We start from the raw sequence: 22662 nt of genomic DNA on the forward strand, positions 1-22662 counted from the left end.
CCATAAACAACTGCAAATGAAAGAAATCATCTTTCAAAAATGGTTGATTTTTACATTTTTACTCCTTTGTTATTTGGAATGTCAAGTAATACCAGGTTTTCACAATAGTCTCTGTGATCACACACATAGTTTTGTTAACATGCTCTGTTCTGTTGATGTAAAATCACTCTACACATAATGAAAAGTTTTCAGTATTTGAATGTGTGTACTGTAAAGAACAGGGACTATATTTACAGAGAAGACAGTGTCATTATTCAAAATCTCCTATAAGACATTGTTGCATAAAGTTGCACAAAAGACCAGAATAAATGTCAAGATGCAATACATACAACATTTTTTTTATGTATGATGCACTAGTCCCCAAATTCAGCATTTGATAAGTAGACTTTCTTCAGTTAGATATGTTATTTTCTTCATGAAATTAGACTTGTCTGATAAGGAAATGTTCTTCATACTTTAGTCAGTGTCTGAATTAAAGCAATCTTTGAAATGGGTTGCTCCATTTATAAGAATCTCTAATCAATTCTTGTTTAAATAGACTGGCATTTCTCAAATACTTAACATAAATCAATGGATCATTATTTTTGTGTTCTAAATTTACTACATAAAGAACACCTCTGCCAACCACTAGGTAGTTTTGAATGTCTTCAAATTATCTACCCCACATGTGATAGCAAGCCCACATTAACAATTATTTAAGACAGTTTACACTATATATAAAGTCAGTGGGTTTATTTGCAGACTATGCAGTTCCTGTTCAGAATGTTTTTTAACATTGAAAATAACACACTCCACTTGAAGAAATACTTTTCTGTAAGTAAAAAGAGGTCTCTGCAGCCAATAGACTTGTGACATTGGAGTAATGAGAAGATACACTCCACAGTGTTAATTTTCTTAGACAGTAAGATAGAAAGAAATCAGAGAATAAATGAGCTCAAAATGAAATTATAATTTACAGGATAAAAAAATGCAAGGAGATTGTAATTATTTCGAAGTAAAATATAGATCCACAAATACCTCCTAACAATAAAACTTATTTTGTCTCCAAGGTACCAAAACAATGTATGTTGTTTGATTCTGACTACTTATTAGGACTCTTACTGTTACCACTTGCAATATCGTATTGTGTTTGTTTGGTGGCCCTGGACCTTCTTCAAACAATTTCCTCAGAGTATTTAATACAAGGAAACCTTATTTATCTTGGTACGAAACCTTATTTATGTTGGTTGAATTGTTCACAATGTTAGTGAGGTTAAGACAGTAGTAATTTCTTCACTGAAAAGGGTGGTTAAGCATTGGAATGAGCTGCCCAGGGAAGTGATGGACTGACCATCCCTGGAAGTGTTCCAGAAACGACTGGATGTGGCACATGGTGCTGTGGTTCGGTTAACATGGTGGTGTTTGGTCAAAGGTTGGTCTCGATGATTTTGGAGGTAGTTTCCAACCTTATTGATTCTATGAATATGGTGAACCTGGATTCTATCAGAAGGCAAAGATAAACGTTTTGGGAACAGGTAAATATAATGATAAGAAGAAATATATTTTTATATTTAAATTGGAATCCAACTGGTCTGTTTTAATCCTAAGACATACAAGGACTTGCAGTTTGACAGAGGAACCTACAGGATGTGATATTTCAAAGAAAATAGATTTCTCATTTTTGATAAATTAAGAAAGCCTATTAATTAGGAATTGAAAAACTGTCAGGGACAATGTGAGAAATGTATTATCTCTTAGTGAAAGAAAAAGTAAACTTTGAAACAAAAATTAAGTAGTATGATACAGTGAAGAATTTCTTGAGAATCTGGGGTTAAAAAACAGACTTTCATATAGAAAGAAAAATACAACCAAAAATACTTAGCTGGCAAGCAGTTAGCATTATGGTCAAGGAGAAAGTGGAAAAAAGTCCCCCAAACTGAGATAATCTATGTTTACATATTTTACTCAAATAAGAAATTAGATAAATAGTAATAAAGAGAAATAGTACCACTTATTTATATGGTAGGGCTGAACTGGAGCTATATCTGAACAATTTCGCATACTAAATTCTCTAAACATTTTGTGTTATGCAACATAGTAAGAAGTAAAAACATGACATGACTGAAGGATGGAATGTCTCCGTATGTATTTACATATAGGTATAAATGAACCCAATGCTGTATAGAAAACACAAACAGCAGTATGTGGTAACATACATCAGCTCCTAAAAGCTTTGTGGGAGAGTATTTTCTCTCAAATTTTTGTAATTTCTCAGAGTTTGTGGATGTCACAGGCTGTGGCGCTGCTAATATGCTGACAACATCCTGATTTGAACTGCTTTCCAAAAGAAATAGACAGTACCCCTAGAGGGATGACAGGTTGTCTGAATGAGATAAGCAAATAGATTTAGAAAATGCTGGCTTAAGCTTTACTTAAACAAGACAGAAGTGATACTCTTATGAAAAGAGGAAAGCCTGTTAAGCATGCAGCTGAATTGGTGACCTCGGTTTCCGATGGAACCTACCTCCAGGACAGTGACAAGAGGGGTTCTTGCAAAATATAGGGGCTGTACACTCATTTTAGCATTAAGTGTAACCATAATGAGTGTGTTAATTTTTATTTTCCAAAGAATTGTGCATTTCATTCTGTGAAGAACTGATGATAAAGATCATGCAAGCAAGTTCAATTTCTATGAAATTTATCAAATCTTGTCTTAGGAAGGTCAAAATTTCCAGAGAGGATCAAATCACAGCTGCTGCACTGTACTGGCTCTGCAGTATTCACAAAAATGTACAGTCTTTCTCCTTTAAATGACAGGGCATATTATATTTTGTGAGCAGAAGTGAAGTGAAATTTATTTTACTTGCAATATCACTAGTTCCAAAAGTTTTATTATCAGAAATTATTCCATTTACTCCAAAAAGTGGCATAAAATGCTTCTGACTTGTCAAAGGAAGGTTGAACCTTGCTTTCCCTAGTGTTTGTGATAATTTTAGACCACAAATGATCATTTACACGTGTAGTAATATGTGGCTGCTCAGTATAGTTCCTGTCCCATCTCTGGTGCCAACTGAGCACTTTCTCTCAAACTCCAGTTTGAAGAGTGTGACTATCCATGCACTCCTTCAAAATGCTTCAACTTTCCCATGCAACTTTCAGTCCATTACAGATACCTCTTTGGTTTTTTTTTGTTTGTTTGGTTGGTTGGTTTTGTATCTGTCAGGGACTAGCCTGGCAAAGAATGGCTGTTTTTGCTCAGGCATTCTGATGAAACTATGCTGAAAATATGAAAAAAAATTAATTAATCATTGTTTCAAATACAGATCTACATTATAGAGACATCTATTTTTAATTTTGAAGTGACTATTCAGTGCACCCAAAACTGCTGCTATCGACAGAACTTTTTTCCTGTATTACGTATCAATTTTTAACCACTTACAGTGTAGACCCTTTTTTATTAATTTCAATTTGAGGGAAATGTAAGTTTGCAGAAATAACTTTTTAATAACTATTTTTTTTAACCAATGAAATATTGTCATATGCAATATATTCTTAGCTTTCTTATAGAGTTTCTATTTTGTTGAAATAATCTCTTACATCCATGACGATGACTTGGCAGAGGGTAAGCATAAGAAAAGAGAAAGAATATATTCTGGTACTTATGACTTGTGTGCAGGTTGATAGAAACTATTATCAGTTTTTTTGTACATTTGCCTTACTCTTCAAGCAGGGAACATTTGTCTTTTGATATTTGGATAGAAAATAAAGAATACAGAAATGTTATTACATTGATCAATACTGGCCAGGTTTGTGATTCTCATTGTGAAATTAACAAATATCAAAACCTGAATTTTCACAGGATTTATATTATCTGAGTCACTTTTCATAGCATTCAAGTAATTTATTTGCCCTCTGGTAATTTTTTGTTATTGATTCAATATTCCCATTAGGAATATAGGCCAAGCACAAAAGCTTTATCCTATGGAAATACAGTTAGGATGCTTGAAACTGAAGATAAGCTTGGGAGCTCAGTGGTTCTACAGCCTTCCTGTAGAGGCAGAATCCTAGCCTGAAACCTAAAGGAAAACCAGATGGTACAGCCAGGCTGTGCTTGGTCTTGGTCTATTTCTGGGCTCCAGTTACCTGAGACAATTCCTTATAATAACAAAAAAACTATTTTCATAGACCATCTCTTTCAAACTCAAGATTCCTCTTTTTCTAGTTGAAAGACTTCTGTGTCCATCTATCTCTGGCAAGCTTTATCTCCAAAGGTTTCTAAACATTTTAAATTTCAGTTAATACTAGTGGATTTGAAGAATAGCTCAACACATAATAGTGCTGTCTGCATTATCTAGTTTAAAAATATGTCAGAATAGATTCTTATAGGTTAGTGTTCTTGTTGTGGTTGAGTTTTCCAAGACAAAATAATGAGCTCAGCAGTCAGATTCATGAAATCAAAGGATGCTGGAACTAGTTAGCGGCCTCAGTGGAACTGAGCTCTCTCTTCCCTAAAGCCATGCTCCTGTGAGTCATGCACTACCCTGCTAGTCCTGTAAATGTGAGGAGTATGTTCAGGGTGCACTCATACAACACAGCAGAGTTAGGAGTGTCTGTTTCCATCACTTGGGAAATATGTTTATGGCACAGTTAACTTGGGCTTGTTTTGGCATTACAGCTTCTGTTTCCACGTGAAAACTCCTGACTTGAGCTCTCTGTTGTGTTCAACACTTGTAAGCAGGCTCTCCTGGTATTACAGGATAAGAGCTAATTTCTCCAAGGAAAGGTCCCTCTAGACCTTTTCTATGAAGCTCTAGTTCAAAACAGTCCTTCAGTACCTCTCCTCAAATTTTTTCTCATCGCTTTCTTTCAACCTTTTTCATCCTCTTAACATTTCACTGGGAAAAACTCAGAATTACTTTAATCAAAGTGAAATAACCCCTGACAATATTGAGAAATCACACTTGCAGGACTAAGGTAGAGGTGGTAGCTTGTTTGGTTTTTGGACAGCAGTAGCTTTCTAACACAGTAATCCCTGTGTTTTGTTTTGTTTTGTTTCCCATATAAACTGGTACTAAGAAAGCATGAACAAAAGATACTTTCATAGCTTCTGCTGTACATGTTACTGAGTGATTGAAAAGTTTCCAAAAATAACTAGGAGATATTTTTAAATTATTGGATGAATTGGGAAGACAGCAGATAAAAAATTTGAAGTCAGAAATGTACAAAAGATTATTTAGTAGTAAAAATAATATTTCCTGAAACAATCAAACTGAGTTTACTGATGATTTTTAATTATTTATATCAAATATATTGAACTTCTTAAATCAGTAGTGATTAGTATAATAACAAAGGCCTTCAAAGGGTAGTTTTAATGACTGGTAATTTGATATAAAAACATTTTAAATATTTTTATTTTGAACTGCAGTAAGAGATATTAGACAAGAAAAGAACATAATGAAAAATGTTGAATAAATATTCAAGAAAGAGAAGAGATTTAGTGATCATGGTTGAATCAATTGTATAACTGCAACTGCATAACTACCCTCAGGAAGCTGGATCAAATTCTTAGAAAATGAAAGATTAAGTTAATGAACCAATACGCAGTTTCAGAACCAGGAAGCAAGTTCTAAAACATTTCATACCAGTAACTCTAGAAGTGCTGGTGGATACCTTTTGCCTCCGTTGAGTTTCTTTGTTACAGAAAGATGTTTGGAACTTGACAAAGTGTGGTTTAAGCCCTACGTCTTAATGTTGACTACTGAATGCAAGTACTGAGAGTAGTTTGTACCTCTGAAATGACTTCTACAAATGACCCAGCTGTGGGTAGTGCTGAAGGTTAATATGACATGCTGAGCACTTCCAGCTGCTCATGGTACCAGTGGAAACAGTGGTTGCTTTTTATGCTAATTTTCACATAGCAGTGGGTATTTTTGCCTACTTGCAGGTTGAAAGCAGAACCAGACCTGTCAGTCATCAGTATCTGGGGAATTCCTGTTCCCTGGAGTCAGGAAACACAATTAGGCTTGCTGGAAATACAATTAGGCTTCCCAGCTGCAGAACTTTTCAGATGAAAGTTCAGTAATGTTGGTTACATGCTTTTGAAGTCCCAACTCCTTTCAATAACATTTCTGCTTAATTGATAGCTATGAGTCAGTGTTGTGTTTGTCTTTGGGAGGGTTTATTCTCTCAGCTGTGTGCTTTTATTTGGGTGTATTTGCAATGGTTGATTGTAATACAAGTTTGAATGAGTGAGGGTGAGTAAAGTGTTCTCTTCACTGTTGTCTTGTTTTATCTCTTTGATAAGGAGTAGTTGGAGCATTTTGTAAATTAATTAGATAAAGTAAAATTAAATATTCATGCTTTAATTGGGAAGGTGTGGAGGGGCAGCAAGGCTAGAGGAGAGAAATGTCTATTTATTCTCCCTTATTTAAGGCAGGAAAGGACTAGACTGATTTGGAAAGGCTGACTACAGGATGTGGAGTTCTGCCATGTTTACCTAGGGAACACATACTACATGAGACAATTGTCCTTTATCACCAGGAGCAAATTTTTGTGATGTGTTGGCAGTCTTCACTTTAATTCTGGTTTTGGAGATTTGAGGATGACTAAACAGATAGTCAAAACATTCAGGAATGCTCCAAGAGGACCATGGTCCTTAAAGTATTTATATCATGAAACCCTTAATCAGCTCTTCTATTTTACAATCAAATGTGTCTTTTTATTTTTTTCAACATCATTGTTCCCATTTGCTTTTATTTGCACCCTCATGGGTGGCTTTCTGCTATCATTGATTTTACAGTAGAAGGAAATTCACTTATCTCTTCTGAAAGATGTTTTCCAGCTTATGGTCTGTATAGAGGGAAAGTTGAAGTAAATTCATAGTGATATAGCTCCTGGAGTATCTTGGACTCAGAACAAACATAGACAGATGGTGCCAGGGTGAGTTGATCAGAAGCCTGGGGTGAGGAGGGATACTACTGAGTACAAAGTCTCATCTATGAATAATATTAACAGACGGTGAAGATTGTCACAGAGTGCAAAAAAAGGCACTGTCACAGAAAAAAAAATCCAGTTTTTATTTGGGGCTATTTGGAATTTGAATTCTGTCACAAATTGATTCAATGACTCCAGAATTTGAAAGCTGGTCAGTAATTTTAGTTATGCATTCTACATGTCACCTTTTTCTCATCGTTTAGGAAACTTTGCACCCGTTTGTATATTCCCTGGTTCCACAGCTGATTACCAGGGGTAGGTTTTTTTAGGAAATAGACTTTCTTGTTTCAGTGCAAGGATGTTAAGAAGAGAGAACTTGGGTTTTGTCATCAGGAACACAGTCAGACTTCTCATCTGAGGTGTACTTTGTCTGTGTATGCAGACTGTGTCAGGAAACAGTTTTGGAACAGTTGCGGACACCCCCGTTTCCCAATTATGTACCTAAGAGCAAAACATGTTTTATTGTTACTAGTGCAGTGTTCACCAACAGGGTGAAACCCACTAACGTTTATATGAAAAGGATCTGATTAACAGGTAACTTCAGAAGCAGCAGAATGTTGTCCATTTCAAAATTAAATGTGAATTTAAGGTAGCAGATTCTCTCTAACCTTTTTTCATCACATCTAGTGATGATGCTGCATTCTCCTCTTTACAGTATCTATGTTGACTCTCTTAAGAAAATATTATACTTTCTGTTCTTTTGGCCACTATTATTTAAAAGATTTGTTATTGGATTTGGGACTCCATTGTGTATATGTCCTAGCTACCACAGTATGAATTACGTATGTACACTAAATGAATATTTTTTCTTTGCTTAGACATGCAACATTGATGAGTTGTGATAATCCTAGGATCAAAACTTTATCTCCTCTAGTGATTTGTTTAAGTACTGGCTGTTATATCCCAGCCAATGCCTTTGCCTTTTTTTTGACTCTTCCTTTAGAGACCTTGGAAAGAGAGAAGTGAAATTTATATAAAATAAGCTTATTTTTGGGTGTCCAGATTTAAAAAGAGCTCTTGTTCCAATGCTGGAAACCCACTGTTACAAAGATCCTGTTGGAACAGCTTAGTTACAAAAGCAGAAAGAATTGGAAATACATCAGTATTGATATAATGTCTTCTTTGAATCACTATTCTTTGAATAGTGATGTCTAGTCAATCCTAGGTACAAAGGACATGTAAAATAGGAATGGCAATTGATTTTGGACATGATTTATTTTCTATAGGTGGAATTGACCAAGTTCTGCAGTAGGAATGATAATAAATATTTTTTCCCCCTCCAAATTGTATTCCACAATGTCTATAATTAGGATAGGAGATCTGTTTATATATATTATTTTTCTAAACAGAAGTACTCCAGGAGAAGGCTTTAATAAACTGATATAAGAATCTTGGCAGAGAAAAGTATTCAAGCTTTATAGGAAAGCAGATATTCACAGTGCTGTCTCTGGGATAGCTCCTGTCCTTTGAGTGACAGTGTCCTCACTCCCTCTGGTAGTTCAGGGGGCCTGCTGTTACTGCATCCTTCCACTCTGCAGGGTTATGGGCAGCAGGCCCACTGGTGGCCTGACTTCATTCTCTTACAACCCTCATTTATACCCAGTAACTCTGAGCTCTTAATGGTTAACTAATAAATTTTAATTAAGGGGTTAAAGGATTTACATATAGGATTAAATTCTGATCTTCTCTCTGATACTGATTCTTTGGCATAGTTTTGTACAACTCCAATTATTTGGAAAACTTGAGCATTATCTCTCAGAAATAGAATTAGATTAGTGATTATTTATGCATTTCTGAGGCACAAATCTCTTATTTTTTCCATCATTACCAAATACTTTTTATCTAAAATAGAGAAATACTGCTGCAACCTAATTTGACATTATATTTTACTTCTAAGAAGCAAAGTTTAAGTTTTTCACTAAAGAGGAAATATGGAACTATGGATTTAGATATAATTAGTATGGGGGAGACTGTTAGACACCTTGTTCATACACTTGCAAAAACACAGTCCTACAAGTGAGAACATGTCTCTTGGTTTGTGAGTTCCTTCCTTATAAGAAGAAAAAAGAAAAATTACATTAGCACCATGAAAATAATTTGTGTTTTGGCCTTCCTTCTTGTTCCTTTAAAAGTATGAACACTATGGAAAATTACAGGCTTCTGAGAACTGGCAAACTGTTTCAAAAGGCTCTCCCCCTCTAGTGCTGCTGGCAATGTGGCTCCACCAGTGCTACTTTTACAGTAAAAATACTGACACAGTCAAAACCAGGATGCACCACAAATAATTGCAAACCCCACTTCTGGTGGTGATTATTCAGCATCAAACATGTTGGTGTAGTTTGCTTAGGTGAAGCTGAGACACCTATGGTGAGCACAACTGAGACTTGCTTACACTCCCTTTCCTAGCATTGCTCAAATTTATTTCCTGTTTGTTAAAAAAAGAAAATCATCAAGATAGGAACACTCTTGTCACAGAAGTAAAAAGATAGGGGCTACTTAATAATTGAAAGTGCTCATGAATGTTGTAAACAATGTGGAATGAACTCGTTCTAATCATGATACTGTAATGTCAGGAGGTGTTACATTTCGGAGCCTAGACAGTGTGACCTATTATTTAACATTTATTTATTTTGGCTGTATGTCTAATATCCTAATGAAAAAGTAGTTTTGGCTTTCATAGTAAGGATAAAAAAGTTTATCACGGTAACTTAGTTATTTTTGGCATTTCTAAAACTACAGGTGTGAAGTGAACGGCTTCCTATTGTAAGTGAATCAGTGATGCAAAAAGTAACCCGAGTGACTGTGAGAAATACTATCTCTGCTGGAGATGCCCTTTATAACTGTAATAATGTTGCAATGTGCTTAATTGACAGAACTGAATTAGCCTCTTTTTCAGGCAAACACTGCATACCTTTAAAATGAAATTTAGAGTGAAGTAATTAAAAGTATGATTTATGAGAACAAGTAAAATATAAGATAAACTGTGAAACTTCCTATGAGTGAGTAATTTGGACAGAACAGTAATTTGTATACTTTTAATAATAAGGCTGTTTAAAAAATAAAGGTCGAGTAAGTAAAAAGTATATAGATGTGCCTCAGATTTCTTAAAACTGATATTTTTTAGAATTTCCAGCATGACAATATCAGAAAAAATGCAAAAATAGTCATCATGCAGTTATATTTCTAATGTTTTCACATTAACGTAGCATTTCTGCCTCAAAACATAGCAATCGAATAAGGAAGAATCATGTAGCAGTAGCTATAAAAATAAGCATGTTTTTAAGTACAAAGTGTAGAATGACAGCATAGAAATAGACTGTAAGAGGAAAATTTTATGAGAGCCAAGTATTTTTCTGAGTGATTTAGATTTAAGGTGAGAATTTTTGTGTAGGGTATGAAAGTTTGGGTACATCTGCCTCGACATTGTATGGAAAATATCCAAATAGGAGTCTTAAGTTTTGCATAAAGCTCATAAAGTAATATGTTATGCTGCAATGTGTTTGCTGCAATAGCTGCAAAATAATCCTAATTCTAGTTTATAGAGTGGTTTTTGGTTACCAAAAAAAAAAAAAAAGTCATGAGATGTTATTTCCCTTCTGTTTAGCAAGGAGCTCTGACTATTCTTCCTGGAGATCTGCTCTTCCTGGAGACTGTTTTACCTGGAGATCTTTTGTGGTTGATTGACTTACAGATCTAGAGAAATTTTGGTTTTTGGTTGCAATTTTCTAATAGCTAGACTACTGCACATGGTGGTAGCTGAGAGTGTCATGATTCTAAACGTGTATGATGCTATATCTGATGTGCCTATTTTACAGCAAGATCCAGGCTACAGATTTTTTTTCTGTCCTTTGTGCCTTCTCTCATAGAAATTAAGGACAGATACTGGTCATCATCAAATGAGATTGAATTCAGGAAGACTTCTTTTTTTCTTATGACTGTTTCTGAAAACTTCACTTCCACTAGTCCAAAGTGCTTAGCAGCAGCAGTATGTTGTGGTATTATGGTATCAGCACAACTGAAGAGTCAAATAGTATCATATATTTTAAGGTGTCTCTGATTGTAACCTTTCTAATATTCAGTAAATGTTGCATCATTGCCCTTAGATGCGACAATTCCAAAAGTTTTCTTCTGTCACTATGACTATTTTTCCAAACTTGAAATGCAATTGTACTTTCCTACCAGAATTTTCAGAAGTTGTTTATCTGAAGTTGAAGGTATCTGGATATGTAAAGCACGCAGAGTGACTGCTTACATCTTTTTTTAAAAACAAAGTAGTTAAAAAAAAATTGATCATAATTATCTGCAATTTTTAATCTAGAATCTTGCCTTTTCTTTTGCTTAATATAACTGAGATGAAATATAAATGAAATGACCCAACTTTAAAGATCCTGTTCTTGTGCTTTCTCACATACACTTCCTGGCAGCCTACTTGTACTGTAAATTCAACTGCTTGGTCCTGCTCTTCATTGCCAGCTGAGGTTTAGTTCTTACAGCTTCAGCAATTTATCAAAGCAGCTCCTTTGGGATAGTGTGGAATGCAAACACAGGGACAAGGCCCATGGAAGTGGAGATAAAATATTTTTAACTGCATGAATGCAGTTGTGGAATGAACTTGGAAATTTTCCTTGGAGAGTCAAGCACTTTTTCAATTACAACTGGCATGGTTAATCTTACTTTGTATGAGACCTAAAATTACCTGGGAAGTGTTGGCCTTGTCACAAGGGTAAAGAGCAGAAGGAAAACTACCATTGTTGTGTATAATTATATGGATGTAGTTTACCAGCTTGACACTTAAACTTTAAAAAACAGAGTCCAGCTGATACTTCCAGAAGGTACAGAAGTAGGTGACAAAATTTTTCAGAAGAAAAATGAAAAATTTTATTGGAGAAAGAATTAAAAATTTAGCCAAGAAAATTCATTTTAGAATCACTTGAGAGCAACATGGTAGGAATAGGCAGACTCATAATGGTTTAAGAAGTGATTTTCTAATTATTTTTCTAGTGCCTGAGCAGCTAATGAGAAAGAGGAAAAAATACCCCAGTGCAATGCCAAAATATATGAAAGTTGTGGAAGCTTCTATTGTAAGATAGAATTTTAAATAAGTCAGAAAAGGATAACTGGAGCCTTCTGGATTACACTGAAATAGAACATAGAGTGGTGTGAAGATATTCAAAGGTGTAAAGTAATTTCCAAATGGAGTTATGAAGGAACTTTCCTTACTTACAGGAGGTTACTCTCCTAATTGTCAGCTGTGGATAGGTTAGGGAGCTTTGTCTGAATGATTTGACTGTTGTTAAACTCTTTGAGGAATGTGATATTCTCTTTAATTTTAAATGTCCATATTACTTATTATAGCCAAGAAAGTTTTGAGAAAGATCTAGATAAATTGGATATTTTAACTATATTCTGCCTGCTTAAAACTTCGTCGTGACTTTCTAGCTTTTTGTATATTATGTACTGTAAAAGTACAATAAAAAACTCAGTAAAAGATTAATTTTAACAAACAAGGAACAGTTACAAAGATACCACTTCTCAATTTAATCTTGCATTTAGATTGAACTGCTGAGGAAAAGGTAGAAGCAAGTATCTGCAGTTCTGAGGAAAACTGCAAGTAACAGGTAGAGCCAGGGGTCATCTACTTCTTTTTTCCTTTACATGCATCTTGTCTAGCTTTACCTTGATATCATTGAGACTACACAGAAATATGATAACATTAATTGGTTCAGCCCTTTATAGTCCATATGTTCATCCTCTCCATGTTCCCTTTTTCTTGTAGCCATGCTCAGGACTATTGTACTTAGCTATTGTTCTCTGCTCCCTCGCCAACAAAGAGCAGTCTTGCTGCTGCTAATAAGCAAAGTTAATAAACAAAGACTGCAGTTTTATTCAATACTGAGCATTGTAAACAGAAAAAAATAGGTGAGGTAATCCTGTCAGTCCCAGCTAGACCTTTTGTCTAGCTGGTTTGTTATCTGTTGATTCACTGTCGTATCATCTTTGTTTATTAAAATGGAGTGGCTTTTTTTCCGCGTCCTTTCTTGTACCTTTTTACTGGGTTTCTGAATGTGTTAAAATAAACTAGATTCAGTGACATGACTTCATCTGTAGTTACAAATTTATTTAGAGTCATACTAAATTAATGAATTCATTATGACATCAGGATGAGTGCAATGGGAGAATATTTTCTATTTTGTGAGGGAGGTCAAACAAACTGAGAACAAAATATGGTAAAATGTGACCTGCAAACCTTTACGGAAAGCAAGTGGAGAAAAGACAGAATGGAACCAAGGCAACTTGAAGACATCATCTTGGCCTTGTATTTTACTTATAAGAATGATTAGTATGAAGTTCCCACCAGCAGAGAATATTTGGGCTCATTCCTGAGCATGAGGCAAATGCTGTTAGGGTATTACAGACATCTTTACCCTGCTCCCTTGCACGGCAAAGAGAGACTGAAACAGATCTGGATAGTTTTGGATGCCAATTATCTCTGCTGTAGTTGGCTTTTCCCACTTGAGTTACAACTGAGCAGCAGCATGAATATAAACCAAGGGCATGATCATTTCACAACCACACTCATTTCTTCCCATTCTCTTCGCTCTTTTTCTTCTCTTCAGCATTTCAGGCACAGTCAGTCTAACTCAGATTTAGAGTATAATATTCACTGAGAATATAAATTTATGTCTTTTATGATATTCTTTCGTGAAAATTATCCAAAGACATAAAGTTGTATATGTGTGAACTTACTTTAACTGTGTCTGTGCCTTTTTAACACACCTTTGGCCACCTTTTTTTTTAAAGTTTTTTTTTTTAATTCAATAATAGTATTATATTGATTAAGAAAAACTTCTGTAATTGAAGGGCAGATAGTATTTTTCTTAGTGTGAACAAGATTATATCTTTTGTATTTAAGTAAATCTTTCACTATGTTTAGGGCCTCTCCCACAAATTCATAGGCTCTTTAAAGATGTTCTGCACTTAAAATTGCATCACTGTTCCTCTGTTCCTATTTCATGGTAATGAATAACACAGAATAATTAAAGTACATACTCCTTAATAGTTTAGAGATTGGGAAACATGAAAATGATGATTTTTTTCTGGTCAGCCCCACCTGTAAACCAACTCAAAGTGTAAAGGGCGAAAAAGATAAAAATATCAGAGATTTATTTCTACTGACAATTACAGGAGGAGTCACTCTAGAAAAAAAAATTACACTATTTGACACTGCTGAACATGGCTGTTACTGGGCTTATATTTAACCTTCTTTTTCTAAACAAAATACTTAAAATGCTAAGAAAAATCTCTATTTAGTAATTTTTAAAGTGGGGAAAAATGAATTTCCCACCTGAAAAAAATAAGGTGGAGCTCATTTTCTGATAGATTCTTCACTGGAATAGATAAAAAATTTTGGATTATTTATACAAAGTGCAACTCTCATAGTAGAGACTATGCACAGTTTTGAGATAAGCTTGTGAGTTACTGTATCTGCACAGATTTCTTGGATTCTGGGCAAGTAGAAATTCAAATCTAGGTCTCTTGCATTTCAGGCAAACACCCAAATGAATTGGATTTTATGGTATCTTCCATTTTCCGGATATTATATCTGAGATATAAAAGAAAATGTTAGTGAAAGTTTAGCTAAAACTGCTACTTTTAGTAGGAAGTAAAAGTAAGTGCCTCTGACTAGCTCTTTTAAATATCTTAGATTTCTCCTAGTTTTTGTAAATTCCAGGTATGTGGGTGTGTTTTTAAGCTCTTTCGATTTGTATTCCCTGAATATATTTTGGTATATATTTTTTTAATCTGAAGTCTAAGCTTAGACATTTCACTTACATAGATGATTCCAAAATTAAACCTACTAAGAGTAGAAAATGGTTAAATTTTATTTGAGGAAAATGGACAGAAACAGTATGTCAATTCCAGTGAGACAGTAGAGAATTTACCAGCAAGAAAGTTAAATCTCTGCTGACATCTGCTTCCTGCCAATATTTCATTTTCACTGATATGAAAGTTGAAAACTCTGTGTGAATGTGAATTCACTCTCGTGAATGGCTTCAAGACTGTAGCTGTGTTACCTGACTGGGTATGATAATCCAGTAGTTTTAAACAGAATTGGATATGAGGTTCTTGTTTGAAGTTAGATGTGAGTCTTTAATTGCTTAGGAAGTTTTCCTTATCTGGTAGACTTAAAGCAGAGTCATGGTCTTCTGAAAAGAATTTTGTGTGATGCCCCTTCTCATTTCAGTGGAATATGGGCAAAACTATAATTTTGCAATTAAGAAAAGTTCTATTTTGCGATGCTGAACTTTGGTTTGTTTGGTCTTTTTTTTTTTTTAATTTCTGTTTCGTAGACTGCACACATCCATATGAAAGCATATACTCAAAATCTTGCTGCCCATTGCATTACATGGAATTGAAAGTAAATATCAGTTCGTTGATCAAACTTTGAGAGAGTAAACTATTCTCACAGTAGTTTGTAAAAAGCATGAAGAAGTTTTTTTTTTCTGTTGATAAAAGTGGTCACTTTTTTTTTTTCCCCGTCACTGCTGAACCAAATAATTGTTGTTGGATACTTTTCCTTATGATTCTGCTTGACTTTATACTTCACATTTCTTGTCTGATTCCACAGAGCCACTGCCAATTATATACTAATAGAAATGTTCTTTGAAAAGGACCTCTGAGCTGACCTCCTACTCAATGCATTGTTATTGCAAATGCTGGGTCAGGGCAACCGGTGCTTTGTCTAGGTGGGTTTTGAAATCCTTCAAGAACAGAGATCCCACAGCCTCTTGGGACAACCTATTCCAGTCGTGCACTGCCTGCCTAATGAACATGCTTCTCCTAATGCCCTGAACCTCCTCTCCATGTGCTATTACAGTGCCTTTTGCCCTTTTATTTGGATTTTTGACTATTGGGAAGAATTTGTCTCTGTAATTTTTCCAGGTAATTTTTAAATCAGATGGCTATTTTCAGGCCATTAGATCACTCCTCTTCACTGGATTGAACAAATCCAGCTTCTGTATTTCCACCTTGCAGATTACATGCTTTAGGAACATGACTATTTTATTTTTTTGTTTTTTTTGTTGACAAACTGGACTTTTCCAGTTTGTCAACATCCCTCGTGAACTGGCAGACTGCAGTCCGGACACTGTATTCCAGGTGCAGCTTTGCCAGTGCCAGCTAAAGGGAATAAATTACTTCCTGCTGCTTATACTCTTGCTAATTTGACCCCATGTGTAATTTGTCCAATTTGTAATGTGAGCACACACACCACTGCCTCATTGTCTGGTTTCCACCCTATTTTACAGGGTTTTCCATCAGCAGAGCTGCTGTTCAGCCTGTTGTTTCCCAGCCTCTACCAACACATGGAGTTATATATATAAGTTTCATATATATGTAAGAATAATATTAATTCAGAAGAGAAGTAGGTGTGCTAGGTGACAGGTTAGCTGGCACTATGATGAAAGCAGAAACTTTAAGTGTACAGCACAGGGAAGAATGTCATATGCTACTAGATAGTCACTGCCACCAGGCAGAAAAATCATTAAATGAATAGACTTGGCAGAACTGAAAGCGCACAAACTCTTTTTGAAGCCTGGATTCCAGCCACATCCGTGCTCTGTGCCTGGGAATAGGAAATGAGCACGGGCTACGTTAGTAATAAAACTTTGAGAGAAGTGTAGCCAGGAAATAAGCAGTGGCTGTGAGACTCACAGCTGGCCTAAACATCCTGGATGCTTACTTAACAGTCATCCTTTTAGTGGTAGATTTTAAGCAGCTTTGGAAATTTCAGGCATATTTATGTGAACTTTTGGAAGGCAGGAATAGTTTCAGAACCTCTTGTCAATAATATTTTTTTTTTGTTTTGGTAAAATGCTGGAAGTCTTACGGACATTTTGGGGGGATGGAAAAAAATAAAAACTTCTGAACAATAATAAGAAACATCCGAATGCTAAACTTGCTTTTCTTACTTGCCCTTGCCATGGATTATGAGAGTCTCACAGTTTACTACTTTTTGATTGATATTGAATTTCTCATTCATGGAAAGATGTGGGGAAGCAAGAATAAGCAGAATAAAATTAACTCCCTTCCTGAACAAAACGAGTATTCCAGTAGTAACTATTTCTTGACCTTGACAGAGCAACCCAAGCTCTTGCAAACAGTTGCTTTTGACATTGAGCTATGAAGCTTTGAAGCTTTGAAGCTATGAAGCTTTCTTGGATATGATGTTTTACAGTACAAAGAAAATCTTGACTAGTCATGTAAGTCTCATGAACTTCACCACTGTAACTTCCAGCAGACACGAGTGTGATTTAGGGAACTTCATCAAGAGATGAAAATGAGCAGAACTTAACTGCCAATTTTTTAGCCTCACTTTTCATTATCATTTGGTGTTTTCATAAATTCATACCAAGTTCTACTTCTCCTTTAAAATTTATAACTATTATTAAAGTACATATATTTTTGAAACAAATTTAATAAAGGAGAGAGACTTTCCATCATACAGCTAGATGGCTTTTGCTCTTGAGACCATTGTCAAAATGCACATATATAAGGGTTATAAATATGCATTGCTGAGTTTTCTACCTAAATCATTTGTTAATGTGTGGTTTGGTACAGTTATCTGGGTTTACAACCAACACAACTTCCCTATCATGCATAAGAATAAGGTTTTTTGTTATGGTTAAGCATTTTGGCCTAAGACGCACCCCCTGTATGGAACCCCTTTTTTCTCTGTAAGAGAGACATTGAGGTACTGGAGTGTGTCCAGAGAAGGGCAAGGAAGGTGGTGAAAGAACTGGAGCACAAGTCTTATGAGGAGTGGTTGAGGAAGCTGGGGATCTTTAACCTGAAGCAAAGGAGGATGAAGGGGAGACCTTATCACTCTCTCCAATTACCTGAAAGGAGGTTTTAGGAGGGGGTCTGCTCCCAGGTAGCAAGCAACAGGACAAGAGCAAATGGCCTATAGTTGTACCAAGGGAGTTTTACATTGGATAGTAAGAAAAATTTCTTCACAGAAAGGGTTTTCAAGCATTGGAACAGGCTGTCCAGGGAAGTATTTGAGTCACCATCCCTGAAGGTATTTAAAAGACTCATGGATGAAGCACCTGGGGACATGGTTTAGTAGTGGAATTGGCAGTTCTAAGTTAATAGTTGGACTCAATTATCTTAAAGGTCTATTCCAACCTAAATGATTCTAAGAATCATGGATGGGTCTTGACCACTTGCATTAACGGAATAACTCACTGGATATGAGAACTGGAAATTGTAGCCATGGGATACCCTAGTTCAGTTCGAGGGTCTGAAGTTTGCCTTGGTACTGGTTACTTTCTTTCCCTGGTAACTGCAGTCCCAAGCCCTCTCAGGCAGCAATGTTCAGAGTTAAAACATGAGTGCAGCTTGAACAAAATGGAGTTTTATTTGCACTATGTTTTCTGAAAAGTAGATGTTGAACATTTTTTACTAAATGTGTTTCGGATACTGTTCTATTCTAAACAATTATTGCTGCATGTTATCAGCTTAATTTTTGGCTTAAACCTGTTCAGGCTGGATGAGCAAAAAAAAAAAAAATTATTTATCTACAAAATAGACTTCCCAAAATGAATATTTTGTATTTTGTTTCAAGTATGCATATTCATCTCAAGTGGTTCTGCTTAGTAAGTAGAACACATATTGTGTGTGACTGAATATTTCGTAGATTCTTCTGTGTTTAATTTTTTCTGATAGCTATCAATACATGTCATATTTTTCTTGTAACAGAAAAAGATGTCGTAAAGAACTACTGTGGCAGATGATAAATTGTTTCCTACTAGAACAAGGATTTTTTAAAACTGCTCTGTATAACCTTGAAAAGTTTATACTTTGAGGGAAAAGTTGTGACCTTTACATAGATTCTTGTGCTCAAGAGGAAAGAAAAGTGAAATTATTTCAGTACATGAGGCTTAAGATTTGGCAAAAGGCTTGTGCTTTTTATGCATCAGTGAGACTGGTAAGCAAATAATCATACAAACAAAGGCTGTAGATTATAAGGAAGCCACAGAACTGAATGGAGCCTAAAAATAAACTTGGAGTTCAGCATAGTTAATATGCTTTAAATGAAGAATGCAATGTTAAGCAAAATTAAAAGGCAAGCAAGGTCTCAGAGCTTTCATGTGTTATTGGTGGAAACAGGCCAGACTACCAGCTATCAATTATATACTGTTGTTGTCAGTGTAAAACGCTGAAATGTGTGAGGTTTCCAGATTTCTAAATTTTGTTTTCAATTTCATTCAGCTCTTTCTTATTAGTAACTTGTGTCCTGCCCTGTTCAACAAAGAACACTCAACAGTGAGCTCTGTTGAATCAGTGAGGAGGCAGAGGAAGCCCCTCACCCCTGACTACCCCAATGGCTTTTAGGGCAATGACATCCCACACATCCTTCCTGTGGATGCCTCAGACAAGACCCCTGCCCCTGTTTCGCTGCAGGCCAGGAGGCTTGGGAATGTGGGAAGGGCTGAAAGTGAGAGAAAAGCGTGCCACTGTTATTCTGAGTCCACCCTGCTGTGCCCTGAGGGCAGCCTGTGGACTCAGAATTGATATCACAGTGACAGAAGCAGGTACATTAGACAAATGACACATAAGCAAGATGAAGTGGCCCTGCTTTCCCTCTTTCTGGGAAAGGGTCAGTGGCAGTTGAGAGCTCGAGGCAGCAGCTTGGGACACAGAGGAAGACCTCCAGTCTCCCGTCTTGCCTGATGGAGAGAGCGAGCTGCCTATTTATTCCTACAATTCCTCTGTAGAGTAATGTAAAATATGCTCTTAGGGTAGTTTTCCTGAAAAACAAAGCAAATCCCAACAATTCTTGCCATATGTGTGAATATCCATGGTAAATAACTGCTTGAATTAATCTTTAAGTGACACTGTGCAATATTTGTTTTTATAAGAGCCTCTAACACTTCTGATGAAATAGTTTTTCATCATTAATTTATTTCTGAGTCATAGTCAGCCACTGACCATGTATGCTGAAGAAAGTTGGTCTTCTGGATTTAGTGTTTTTTCTAGGAGGTTATTTTTTGTTCTATCCTATTCTTCATGTATGTTTTTTAATAACCTAAATTCAAGAATCTCTAGAAGTATAACTCTAAAGAAAAATAAATGTCTTTTGCAATTTTAGTATTTTTTCTTAGGTTACCTTTCTAATGTTTCATAGAAAGGGCCTAATTTGTGGGGTTTTGCTTGATCTTATTCAAGGAACTAAAAATCTGCTTAAATTAGATTAATAACTTTTAGTTTGCTAGAATGTACAGACTCTGTTAGCAAATTTAGTGAATTGAATTCCATGCTATGAATTTAAATATCACTGTTCAGACCCCTTTGAATGATGAGGAAAACAGAGAAGACAAAGTTCTTTTTGTTTTCTCTTTGTATTTGAATCTCTTGCAATACGCTATGTCACATTTTCCAAAGTTTTTAGAATCTAGGAGACCTAAAAGATTATGACTTTTTGCAATGAAAATTAAATTTCCCATAACATAATTTACTTCAGAAACAGGGGTTTTGAGAGAAAGCTGCCATTATAAATCATGAAAGAAATCAGGAAGTTTGGTCATAGTGAGAGGCACCTGATTATCATATATGGAGATCTGATAATTGCAGATTCAGAAATATGAATGAAGTAGCATGACTGAAAGATTCATTGCAATTCTGTGCACACGTGGCCACTGGCTATGCATGTGTTTCCAGTTCTGCAAATGGAAAGTAAATGTGTGTGAGTGTCTTAAACTACCATTCCTGGATTTTACACCTAAGGTAGTCTCATACCTTACGTTTTACATAAGATGGCAGTTCCTATCTAATGATATGAATGGCTTAAATGATTTATCGTCACTTGTTAAGATGAGGTAACTTATTATGGGCTTGAACCCAGTGATTGAAAAGTCATTGAAAAAGCATTTTAGAATAATTATTCTATGCATTATTGTTAGATAAATGAAGATAAACTCTATAAAGAGACGATATTTGCATCTGTTTGGTGGAATTAGGTAAAAGAATACTTGGAAGAATGAATTTGATTTTTTTCCCACTTCAATTAACCAGTTTATTGTCTAGTGCTATGGGCTCTTGGATCATTCCACCTGTTTCTTACTGTTGTATTTTCAGCACACAGCTGGTCACATCCTAAGTCAAAGTTCCTTCTTTTTGTAACAGCTGAACTGTGAGCTGAATGCTATCAATGCTGAGCTTCGTCCTAGAATTTAGTTATAATGAAAAAGAATGTAACACTTCTAGAGCATCATAAATTAAATGTATTTGCTTTACTACAGTATTTCACTCTGATTTGTATTTTACTTGTATTTGTATGTTCTCTTCTGCAGAAAACTACATCAGCAGTTTGAAATGTATAAGGAGCAAGTGAAGAAGATGGGTGAAGAATCGCAGCAGCAGCAGGAGCAGAAGGGTGATGCCCCAACCTGTGGCATCTGCCACAAAACAAAATTTGCTGATGGCTGTGGCCATAACTGTTCATATTGCCAAACGAAATTCTGTGCGCGCTGTGGAGGAAGAGTGTCTTTGCGGTCAAATAAGGTATGGAGTTATGAGAGTTTAACAAGCTTCTCCTAAACTCAATGTCTCTTACTCATTGCTTATGCACACAAATCACATAACTACTGAAACAGATTTCCTTTAAGGAGGTAATGATATCTACTTCAGGGGCTTTTAAGACATCTGTCCTCATTTCATGTAATTTCCAGCTGCAGATGGATTTATGATTATGGCTTTTAAGTTAATATGTATAATTTTTCGAGTAACAAGCTCATGAAAGGACAATTCTTTGATTGGAGGATGAATCTCTATTTAAGACGGGGAAGTACATCTAGTGATCTCCTGTGACGCTGATTATTACAAGGCAGAGCAAGGCTTTGTTTCTCTCTTGCTTGCACAGGCTCTTCTGCACAAGATTATGGTCAAATTAGTGTTAGAATATTATATATATTATTATTATATGATTATATAGGCATATAAAAATATTATAATAACATTATTAAATATTATTAATTATTTAATATTATTATATTATTATATTATAGATAATATACTATCATGCTTTTAAACCTTTCTTATCTATTATACATATACATATACACATATATTATTCATATTTATATATAGAATACATAGAATACACATGCAAATGTCAAACTATTTTTAGGAAATAATTAAATGCATTAACATATATTGTTACAGCTAGTATATACTTGTGTTTATTGTATAACAATAGGCAAAAAACACTCTGAGTTTTTTTAAAAAGTTGCATGACAGTAAAAAATTCAGCACAACTGAAGTAATCAAAGAAAACTGTTGAGATCAGTTTATTCAACATTTCAGATATAGTATTCAGATCTGATACACAGAATCTGTCTCGTATTCTGACAGATAATTGTAGAAGATTTACGACAATACTCCAGCTGTATTACGCTAGTCTTTTGTGGAAAAACAATTTTTAAAGCAATAAAATAATGTAATATTTTAATATTTATTCTTAAAATATTTTTATATGGTTTATTTCTATAAATTTATTTTTTTCTGTAATATGCTCTTTGCAAATACCATTCAATCAGCAAATATTATCTTTTGGAAGCTAGGAGACAATGCTATGCATGGTATGTATTTCTTTGTCTAAGATTGAAAGGTAGGTTTAAATAATGAACT

At 35.2% G+C, this 22662-nt stretch overlaps 1 protein-coding gene across 39 annotated transcripts in view; it reads left to right on the forward strand.

The window, feature by feature from the left end:
* RIMS2 (regulating synaptic membrane exocytosis 2) overlaps positions 1–22662 on the forward strand; it is a 449434-nt gene that overhangs the window by 72140 nt on the left and 354632 nt on the right. For 38 of the 39 annotated variants that reach the window (XM_027883430.1, XM_027883435.1, XM_027883443.1 and 35 more), the window contains one exon: positions 21327–21537. In XM_027883430.1, coding sequence (XP_027739231.1) covers positions 21327–21537 — 211 coding nt within the window. Of the gene's footprint in view, positions 1–16588; positions 16594–21326; positions 21538–22662 lie in introns of those variants that run through there. The other variant, XM_027883458.1, reaches the window with a different exon arrangement.

The sequence above is a fragment of the Empidonax traillii genome, unplaced genomic scaffold (genome assembly GCF_003031625.1).
Source record: "Empidonax traillii isolate 1590-97213 ecotype Southwest subspecies unplaced genomic scaffold, ASM303162v1 scaffold126:size1624879, whole genome shotgun sequence".
Lineage (NCBI taxonomy): Eukaryota > Metazoa > Chordata > Aves > Passeriformes > Tyrannidae > Empidonax > Empidonax traillii.